This window comes from Oncorhynchus tshawytscha, unplaced genomic scaffold (genome assembly GCF_018296145.1).
Source record: "Oncorhynchus tshawytscha isolate Ot180627B unplaced genomic scaffold, Otsh_v2.0 Un_contig_5383_pilon_pilon, whole genome shotgun sequence".
In the NCBI taxonomy this organism is placed as follows: Eukaryota; Metazoa; Chordata; class Actinopteri; order Salmoniformes; family Salmonidae; genus Oncorhynchus; species Oncorhynchus tshawytscha.
In genome coordinates, this window is record NW_024609457.1 from 1 (window position 1) to 12,444 (window position 12,444).

The 12,444-nt window shown below is 43.5% G+C and overlaps 1 protein-coding gene across 1 annotated transcript in view; it reads right to left on the reverse strand.

Annotated features, from left to right (window-relative positions):
• Positions 1-1,629: 1,629 nt before the first annotated feature.
• drg2 (developmentally regulated GTP binding protein 2) overlaps positions 1,630-12,444 on the reverse strand; it is a gene marked incomplete at its 3' end in the record, with an annotated part of 40,300 nt that continues 29,485 nt past the window's right edge. The window contains 1 exon segment of the mRNA XM_042315392.1: positions 1,630-1,690. Coding sequence (XP_042171326.1) covers positions 1,630-1,690 — 61 coding nt within the window.

The following is a 12,444-nucleotide window of genomic DNA, read 5'->3' on the forward strand; positions in this document are numbered from 1 at the left end:
TATTAATAGCTCAGAGATAACACAGTGCTCTATATTAATAGCTCAGAGATAACACAGTGCTCTATATTAATAGCTCAGAGATAACACAGTGCTCTATAACACAGTGCTCTATATTAATAGCTCAGAGATAACACAGTGCTCTATATTATAGCTCAGAGATAACACAGTGCTCTATATTACTAGCTCAGAGATAACAGTGCTCTATATTACTAGCTCAGAGATAACACAGTGCTCTATATTAATAGCTCAGAGATAACACAGCGCTCTATATAAATAGCTCAGAGATAACACAGTGCTCTATAACACAGTGTTCTATATTAATAGCTCAGAGATAACACAGTGCTCTATATTACTAGCTCAGAGATAACACAGTGCTCTATATTACATAGCTCAGAGATAACAGTGCTCTATATTAATAGCTCAGAGATAACACAGTGCTCTATATTACTAGCTCAGAGATAACACAGTGCTCTATAACACAGTGCTCTATATTACTAGCTATATTAATAGCTCAGCTCAGAGATAACACAGTGCTCTATATAACACAGTGCTCTATATTAATAGCTCAGAGATAACACAGTGCTCTATATTAATAGCTCAGAGATAACACAGCGCTCTATATTAATAGCTCAGAGATAACACAGTGCTCTATATTACTAGCTCAGAGATAACACAGTGCTCTATATTACTAGCTCAGAGATAACACAGTGCTCTATATTAATAGCTCAGAGATAACACAGTGCTCTATATTAATAGCTCAGAGATAACACAGTGCTCTATAACACAGAGCTCAGAGATAACAGTGCTCTATATTAATAGCTCAGAGATAACACAGTGCTCTATATTAATAGCTCAGAGATAACACAGTGCTCTATATTAATAGCTCAGAGATAACACAGTGCTCTATAACACAGTGTTCTATATTACTAGCTCAGAGATAACACAGTGCTCTATATTACTAGCTCAGAGATAACACAGTGCTCTATATTAATAGCTCAGAGATAACACAGTGCTCTATATTAATAGCTCAGAGATAACACAGCGCTCTATATAAATAGCTCAGAGATAACGCAGCGCTCTATAACACAGTGCTCTATGTTAATAGCTCAGAGATAACACAGTGCTCTATATTAATAGCTCAGAGATAACGCAGCGCTCTATATTAATAGCTCAGAGATAACACAGTGCTCTATATTAATAGCTCAGAGATAACAGTGCTCTATATTATTAGCTCAGAGATAACAGTGCTCTATATTACTAGCTCAGAGATAACAGTGCTCTATATTACTAGCTCAGAGATAACACAGTGCTCTATATTAATAGCTCAGAGATAACACAGTGCTCTATATTAATCCCACCCACATTATTAAGAGATAACACAGTGCTCTATATTAATCCCAACCACATTATTGAGAGATAACACAGCGCTCTATATTAATCCCAACCACATTATTAAGAACGTTCAGATAGATAGAAATACGTTATGTAGAACAAACATGCCTCTCAGACATGTATAACAAGGCTCAACTTGTGTCATCTGTATCTGCAACGTTCAACACCGTTTGGCTACTGAACGTGGCAGCAACCCCCTCTACAGTAGACAACCATCACGGTAACCAGTTACTGTACCTTGGGAAGCTCCTTCTATGATTCCTGGCAGATCCAGCAGCTGGATGTTGGCTCCATTATACTGCAGGACAACAGGATGGGTTATTATACACTACTGTCAGCTGGATGTTGGCTCCATTATACTGCAGGACAACAGGATGGGTTATTATACACTACTGTCAGCTGGATGTTGGCTCCATTATACTGCAGGACAACAGGATGGGTCATTATACACTACTGTCAGCTGGATGTTGGCTCCATTATACTGCAGGAGGACAACAGGATGGGTCCATTTATACACTACTGTCAGCTGGATGTTGGCTCCATTATATTGCAGGACAACAGGATGGGTTATTATACACTACTGTCAGCTGGATGTTGGCTCCATTATACTGCAGGATGGGTCATTATACACTACTGTCAGCTGGATGTTGGCTCCATTATACTGCAGGATGGGTCATTATACACTACTGTCAGCTGGATGTTGGCTCCATTATACTGCAGGACAACAGGATGGGTTATTATACACTACTGTCAGCTGGATGTTGGCTCCATTATATTGCAGAACAACAGGATGGGTTATTATACACTACTGTCAGCTGGATGTTGGCTCCATTATACTGCAGGATGGGTCATTATACACTACTGTCAGCTGGATGTTGGCTCCATTATACTGCAGGACAACAGGATGGGTTATTATAAACTACTGTCAGCTGGATGTTGGCTCCATTATATTGCAGGACAACAGGATGGGTTATTATACACTACTGTCAGCTGGATGTTGGCTCCATTATACTGCAGGACAACAGGATGGGTCATTATACACTACTGTCAGCTGGATGTTGGCTCCATTATACTGCAGGATGGGTTATTATACACTACTGTCAGCTGGATGTTGGCTCCATTATACTGCAGGACAACAGGATGGGTTATTATACACTACTGTCAGCTGGATGTTGGCTCCATTATACTGCAGGATGGGGTCATTAAACACAACTGTCAGCTGGATGTTGGCTCCATTATACTGCAGGATGGGGTCATTAAACACTACTGTCAGCTGGATGTTGGCTCCATTATACTGCAGGATGGGTTATTATACACTACTGTCAGCTGGATGTTGGCTCCATTATACTGCAGGATGGGTTATTATACACTACTGTCAGCTGGATGTTGGCTCCATTATACTGCAGGACAACAGGATGGGTCATTATACACTACTGTCAGCTGGATGTTGGCTCCATTATACTGCAGGATGGGTCATTATACACTACTGTCAGCTGGATGTTGGCTCCATTATATTGCAGGACGGGTTATTATACACTACTGTCAGCTGGATGTTGGCTCCATTATACTGCAGGACAACAGGATGGGTTAATATACACTACTGTCAGCTGGATGTTGGCTCCATTATACTGCAGGACAACAGGATGGGTTATTATACACTAATGTCAGCTGGATGTTGGCTCCATTATACTGCAGGATGGGTGATTATACACTACTGTCAGCTGGATGTTGGCTCCATTATACTGCAGGACAACAGGATGGGTTATTATACACTACTGTCAGCTGGATGTTGGCTCCATTATACTGCAGGACAACAGGATGGATTATTATACACTACTGTCAGCTGGATGTTGGCTCCATTATACTGCAGGACAACAGGATGGATCTTTATACACTACTGTCAGCTGGATGTTGGCTCCATTATACTGCAGGATGGGTCATTATACACTACTGTCAGCTGGATGTTGGCTCCATTATACTGCAGGACAACAGGATGGGTTATTATACACTACTGTCAGCTGGATGTTGGCTCCATTATACTGCAGGACAACAGGATGGGTTATTATACACTACTGTCAGCTGGATGTTGGCTCCATTATACTGCAGGATGGTCATTATACACTACTGTCAGCTGGATGTTGGCTCCATTATACTGCAGGATGGGGTTATTATACACTACTGTCAGCTGGATGTTGGCTCCATTATACTGCAGGATGGGTTATTATACACTACTGTCAGCTGGATGTTGGCTCCATTATACTGCAGGATGGGTTATTATACACTACTGTCAGCTGGATGTTGGCTCCATTATACTGCAGGACAACAGGATGGGTTATTATACACTACTGTCAGCTGGATGTTGGCTCCATTATACTGCAGGATGGGTTATTATACACTACTGTCAGCTGGATGTTGGCTCCATTATACTGCAGGACAACAGGATGGGTTATTATACACTACTGTCAGCTGGATGTTGGCTCCATTATACTGCAGGACAACAGGATGGGTCATTATACACTACTGTCAGCTGGATGTTGGCTCCATTATATGCAGGACTGCAGGATGGGTTATTATACACTACTGTCAGCTGGATGTTGGCTCCATTATACTGCAGGATGGGTCATTATACACTACTGTCAGCTGGATGTTGGCTCCATTATACTGCAGGACAACAGGATGGGTTATTATAAACTACTGTCAGCTGGATGTTGGCTCCATTATACTGCAGGACAACAGGATGGGTTATTATACACTACTGTCAGCTGGATGTTGGCTCCATTATACTGCAGGATGGGTTATTATACACTACTGTCAGCTGGATGTTGGCTCCATTATACTGCAGGACAACAGGATGGGTCATTATACACTACTGTCAGCTGGATGTTGGCTCCATTATACTGCAGGATGGGTCATTATACACTACTGTCAGCTGGATGTTGGCTCCATTATACTGCAGGATGGGTTATTATACACTACTGTCAGCTGGATGTTGGCTCCATTATACTGCAGGATGGGTTATTATACACTACTGTCAGCTGGATGTTGGCTCCATTATACTGCAGGACAACAGGATGGGTCATTATACACTACTGTCAGCTGGATGTTGGCTCCATTATACTGCAGGATGGGTCATTATACACTACTGTCAGCTGGATGTTGGCATTATACTGCATTATACTGGCTCCATTATACTGCAGGATGGGTTATTATACACTACTGTCAGCTGGATGTTGGCTCCATTATACTGCAGGACAACAGGATGGGTTATTATACACTACTGTCAGCTGGATGTTGGCTCCATTATACTGCAGGACAACAGGATGGGTCATTATACACTACTGTCAGCTGGATGTTGGCTCCATTATACTGCAGGATGGGTTATTATACACTACTGTCAGCTGGATGTTGGCTCCATTATACTGCAGGACAACAGGATGGGTCATTATACACTACTGTCAGCTGGATGTTGGCTCCATTATACTGCAGGACAACAGGATGGGTTATTATACACTACTGTCAGCTGGATGTTGGCTCCATTATACTGCAGGACAACAGGATGGGTGGATTATACACTACTGTCAGCTGGATGTTGGCTCCATTATACTGCAGGATGGGTTATTATACACTACTGTCAGCTGGATGTTGGCTCCATTATACTGCAGGACAACAGGATGGGTTATTATACACTACTGTCAGCTGGATGTTGGCTCCATTATACTGCAGGATGGGTTATTATACACTACTGTCAGCTGGATGTTGGCTCCATTATACTGCAGGACAACAGGATGGGTTATTATACACTACTGTCAGCTGGATGTTGGCTCCATTATACTGCAGGACAACAGGATGGGTTATTATACACTACTGTCAGCTGGATGTTGGCTCCATTATACTGCAGGAGGACAACAGGATGGGTTATTATACACTACTGTCAGCTGGATGTTGGCTCCATTATACTGCAGGATGGGTTATTATACACTACTGTCAGCTGGATGTTGGCTCCATTATACTGCAGGATGGGTTATTATACACTACTGTCAGCTGGATGTTGGCTCCATTATACTGCAGGACAACAGGATGGGTTATTATACACTACTGTCAGCTGGATGTTGGCTCCATTATACTGCAGGACAACAGGATGGGTTATTATACACTACTGTCAGCTGGATGTTGGCTCCATTATACTGTCAGGACATACAGGATGGGTTATTATACACTACTGTCAGCTGGATGTTGGCTCCATTATACTGCAGGATGGGTTATTATACACTACTGTCAGCTGGATGTTGGCTCCATTATACTGCAGGACAACAGGATGGGTTATTATACACTACTGTCAGCTGGATGTTGGCTCCATTATACTGCAGGACAACAGGATGGGTTATTATACACTACTGTCAGCTGGATGTCGGCTCCATTATACTGCAGGATGGGTCATTATACACTACTGTCAGCTGGATGTTGGCTCCATTATACTGCAGGACAACAGGATGGGTCTTTATACACTACTGTCAGCTGGATGTTGGCTCCATTATACTGCAGGATGGGTCATTATACACTACTGTCAGCTGGATGTTGGCTCCATTATACTGCAGGATGGGTTATTATACACTACTGTCAGCTGGATGTTGGCTCCATTATACTGCAGGATGGGTTATTATACACTACTGTCAGCTGGATGTTGGCTCCATTATACTGCAGGACAACAGGATGGGTCATTATACACTACTGTCAGCTGGATGTTGGCTCCATTATACTGCAGGATGGGTCATTATACACTACTGTCAGCTGGATGTTGGCTCCATTATACTGCAGGATGGGTTATTATACACTACTGTCAGCTGGATGTTGGCTCCATTATACTGCAGGATGGGTTATTATACACTACTGTCAGCTGGATGTTGGCTCCATTATACTGCAGGACAACAGGATGGGTTATTATAAACTACTGTCAGCTGGATGTTGGCTCCATTATACTGCAGGACAACAGGATGGGTCATTATACACTACTGTCAGCTGGATGTTGGCTCCATTATACTGCAGGATGGGTCATTATACACTACTGTCAGCTGGATGTTGGCTCCATTATACTGCAGGCAGGATGGGTTATTATACACTACTGTCAGCTGGATGTTGGCTCCATTATACTGCAGGACAACAGGATGGGTCATTATACACTACTGTCAGCTGGATGTTGGCTCCATTATACTGCAGGATGGGTCATTATACACTACTGTCAGCTGGATGTTGGCTCCTACTGCAGGACAACAGGATGGGTTATTATACACTACTGTCAGCTGGATGTTGGCTCCATTATACTGCAGGACAACAGGATGGGTCATTATACACTACTGTCAGCTGGATGTTGGCTCCATTATACTGCAGGCAGGATGGGTTATTATACACTACTGTCAGCTGGATGTTGGCTCCATTATACTGCAGGACAACAGGATGGGTTATTATACACTACTGTCAGCTGGATGTTGGCTCCATTATACTGCAGGACAACAGGATGGGTCATTATACACTACTGTCAGCTGGATGTTGGCTCCATTATACTGCAGGATGGGTCATTATACACTACTGTCAGCTGGATGTTGGCTCCATTATACTGCAGGACAACAGGATGGGTTATTATAAACTACTGTCAGCTGGATGTTGGCTCCATTATACCGCAGGACAACAGGATGGGTCATTATACACTACTGTCAGCTGGATGTTGGCTCCATTATACTGCAGGATGGGTCATTATACACTACTGTCAGCAGGATGTTGGATACATTATACTGCAGGATGGGTTATTATACACTACTGTCAGCTGGATGTTGGCTCCATTATACTGCAGGATGGGTTATTATACACTACTGTCAGCTGGATGTTGGCTCCATTATACTGCAGGACAACAGGATGGGTCATTATACACTACTGTCAGCTGGATGTTGGCTCCATTATACTGCAGGATGGGTCATTATACACTACTGTCAGCTGGATGTTGGCTCCATTATACTGCAGGATGGGTTATTATACACTACTGTCAGCTGGATGTTGGCTCCATTATACTGCAGGATGGGTTATTATATACTACTGTCAGCTGGATGTTGGCTCCATTATACTGCAGGACAACAGGATGGGTTATTATACACTACTGTCAGCTGGATGTTGGCTCCATTATACTGCAGGACAACAGGATGGGTTATTATACACTACTGTCAGCTGGATGTTGGCTCGATTATACTGCAGGACAACAGGATGGGTTATTATACACTACTGTCAGCTGGATGTTGGCTCCATTATACTGCAGGATGGGTTATTATACACTACTGTCAGCTGGATGTTGGCTCCATTATACTGCAGGATGGGTGATTATACACTACTGTCAGCTGGATGTTGGCTCCATTATACTGCAGGACAACAGGATGGGTTATTATACACTACTGTCAGCTGGATGTTGGCTCCATTATACTGCAGGACAACAGGATGGGTTATTGTACACTACTGTCAGCTGGATGTTGGCTCCATTATACTGCAGGATGGGTTATTATACACTACTGTCAGCTGGATGTTGGCTCCATTATACTGCAGGACAACAGGATGGGTTATTATACACTACTGTCAGCTGGATGTTGGCTCCATTATACTGCAGGATGGGTCATTATACACTACTGTCAGCTGGATGTTGGCTCCATTATACTGCAGGACAACAGGATGGGTCTTTATACACTACTGTCAGCTGGATGTTGGCTCCATTATACTGCAGGATGGGTCATTATACACTACTGTCAGCTGGATGTTGGCTCCATTATACTGCAGGACAACAGGACGGGTTATTATACACTACTGTCAGCTGGATGTTGGCTCCATTATACTGCAGGACAACAGGACGGGTTATTATACACTACTGTCAGCTGGATGTTGGCTCCATTATACTGCAGGACAACAGGATGGGTTATTATACACTACTGTCAGCTGGATGTTGGCTCCATTATACTGCAGGATGGGTCATTATACACTACTGTCAGCTGGATGTTGGCTCCATTATACTGCAGGATGGGTTATTATACACTACTGTCAGCTGGATGTTGGCTCCATTATACTGCAGGATGGGTTATTATACACTACTGTCAGCTGGATGTTGGCTCCATTATACTGCAGGATGGGTTATTATATACTACTGTCAGCTGGATGTTGGCTCCATTATACTGCAGGACAACAGGATGGGTTATTATACACTACTGTCAGCTGGATGTTGGCTCCATTATACTGCAGGACAACAGGATGGGTTATTATACACTACTGTCAGCTGGATGTTGGCTCCATTATACTGCAGGATGGGTTATTATACACTACTGTCAGCTGGATGTTGGCTCCATTATACTGCAGGACAACAGGATGGGTTATTATACACTACTGTCAGCTGGATGTCGGCTCCATTATACTGCAGGATGGGTCATTATACACGACTGTCAGCTGGATGTTGGCTCCATTATACTGCAGGACAACAGGATGGGTCTTTATACACTACTGTCAGCTGGATGTTGGCTCCATTATACTGCAGGATGGGTCATTATACACTACTGTCAGCTGGATGTTGGCTCCATTATACTGCAGGACAACAGGATGGGTTATTATACACTACTGTCAGCTGGATGTTGGCTCCATTATACTGCAGGACAACAGGATGGGTTATTATACACTACTGTCAGCCTGATGTTGGCTCCATTATACTGCAGGATGGATCATTATACACTACTGTCAGCTGGATGTTGGCTCCATTATACTGCAGGATGGGGTTATTATACACTACTGTCAGCTGGATGTTGGCTCCATTATACTGCAGGATGGGGTTATTATACACTACTGTCACCTGGATGTTGGCTCCATTATACTGCAGGACAACAGGATGGGTGATTATACACTACTGTCAGCTGGATGTTGGCTCCATTATACCGCAGGACAACAGGATGGGTCATTATACACTACTGTCAGCTGGATGTTGGCTCCATTATACTGCAGGATGGGTCATTATACACTACTGTCAGCTGGATGTTGGCTCCATTATACTGCAGGATGGGTTATTATACACTACTGTCAGCTGGATGTTGGCTCCATTATACTGCAGGATGGGTTATTATACACTACTGTCAGCTGGATGTTGGCTCCATTATACTGCAGGACAACAGGATGGGTTATTATACACTACTGTCAGCTGGATGGGTTATTATACACTACTGTCAGCTGGATGTTGGCTCCATTATACTGCAGGACAACAGGATGGGTTATTATACACTACTGTCAGCTGGATGTTGGCTCCATTATACTGCAGGATGGGTCATTATACACTACTGTCAGCTGGATGTTGGCTCCATTATACTGCAGGATGGGGTTATTATACACTACTGTCAGCTGGATGTTGGCTCCATTATACTGCAGGATGGGTTATTATACACTACTGTCAGCTGGATGTTGGCTCGATTATACTGCAGGACAACAGGATGGGTGATTATACACTACTGTCAGCTGGATGTTGGCTCCATTATACCGCAGGACAACAGGATGGGTCATTATACACTACTGTCAGCTGGATGTTGGCTCCATTATACTGCAGGATGGGTCATTATACACTACTGTCAGCTGGATGTTGGCTCCATTATACTGCAGGATGGGTTATTATACACTACTGTCAGCTGGATGTTGGCTCCATTATACTGCAGGATGGGTTATTATACACTACTGTCAGGATGGGTCCATTATACACTACTGTCAGCTGGATGTTGGCTCCATTATACTGCAGGACAACAGGATGGGTCATTATACACTACTGTCAGCTGGATGTTGGCTCCATTATACTGCAGGATGGGTCATTATACACTACTGTCAGCTGGATGTTGGCTCCATTATACTGCAGGATGGGCAGGATGGGTTATTATACACTACTGTCAGCTGGATGTTGGCTCCATTATACTGCAGGATGGGTTATTATATACTACTGTCAGCTGGATGTTGGCTCCATTATACTGCAGGACAACAGGATGGGTTATTATACACTACTGTCAGCTGGATGTTGGCTCCATTATACTGCAGGACAACAGGATGGGTTATTATACACTACTGTCAGCTGGATGTTGGCTCGATTATACTGCAGGACAACAGGATGGGTTATTATACACTACTGTCAGCTGGATGTTGGCTCCATTATACTGCAGGATGGGTTATTATACACTACTGTCAGCTGGATGTTGGCTCCATTATACTGCAGGATGGGTGATTATACACTACTGTCAGCTGGATGTTGGCTCCATTATACTGCAGGACAACAGGATGGGTTATTATACACTACTGTCAGCTGGATGTTGGCTCCATTATACTGCAGGACAACAGGATGGGTTATTGTACACTACTGTCAGCTGGATGTTGGCTCCATTATACTGCAGGATGGGTTATTATACACTACTGTCAGCTGGATGTTGGCTCCATTATACTGCAGGACAACAGGATGGGTTATTATACACTACTGTCAGCTGGATGTTGGCTCCATTATACTGCAGGATGGGTCATTATACACTACTGTCAGCTGGATGTTGGCTCCATTATACTGCAGGACAACAGGATGGGTCTTTATACACTACTGTCAGCTGGATGTTGGCTCCATTATACTGCAGGATGGGTCATTATACACTACTGTCAGCTGGATGTTGGCTCCATTATACTGCAGGACAACAGGACGGGTTATTATACACACTGACAACAGGATGGGTTATTATACACTACTGTCAGCTGGATGTTGGCTCCATTATACTGCAGGACAACAGGATGGGTTATTATACACTACTGTCAGCTGGATGTTGGCTCCATTATACTGCAGGATGGGTCATTATACACTACTGTCAGCTGGATGTTGGCTCCATTATACTGCAGGATGGGTTATTATACACTACTGTCAGCTGGATGTTGGCTCCATTATACTGCAGGATGGGTTATTATACACTACTGTCAGCTGGATGTTGGCTCCATTATACTGCAGGACAACAGGATGGGTGATTATACACTACTGTCAGCTGGATGTTGGCTCCATTATACTGCAGGACAACAGGATGGGTTATTATACACTACTGTCAGCTGGATGTTGGCTCCATTATACTGCAGGATGGGGTTATTATACACTACTGTCAGCTGGATGTTGGCTCCATTATACTGCAGGATGGGGTTATTATACACTACTGTCACCTGGATGTTGGCTCCATTATACTGCAGGATGGGTTATTATACACTACTGTCAGCTGGATGTTGGCTCGATTATACTGCAGGACAACAGGATGGGTTATTATACACTACTGTCAGCTGGATGTTGGCACCATTATACTGCAGGATGGGTTATTATACACTACTGTCAGCTGGATGTTGGCTCCATTATACTGCAGGACAACAGGATGGGTTATTATACACTACTGTCAGCTGGATGTTGGCTCCATTATACTGCAGGACAACAGGATGGGTCATTATACACTACTGTCAGCTGGATGTTGGCTCCATTATACTCAGCTGGATGTTGGCAGGATGGGTTATTATACACTACTGTCAGCTGGATGTTGGCTCCATTATACTGCAGGAGGACAACAGGATGGGTTATTATACTGCAGGATGGGTCATTATACACTACTGTCAGCTGGATGTTGGCTCCATTATACTGCAGGACAACAGGATGGGTTATTATACACTACTGTCAGCTGGATGTTGGCTCCATTATACTGCAGGATGGGTTATTATACACTACTGTCAGCTGGATGTTGGCTCCATTATACTGCAGGACAACAGGATGGGTTATTATACACTACTGTCAGCTGGATGTTGGCTCCATTATACTGCAGGATGGGTTATTATACACTACTGTCAGCTGGATGTTGGCTCCATTATACTGCAGGATGGGTTATTATACACTACTGTCAGCTGGATGTTGGCTCCATTATACTGCAGGACAACAGGATGGGTTATTATACACTACTGTCAGCTGGATGTTGGCTCCATTATACTGCAGGATGGGTCATTATACACTAC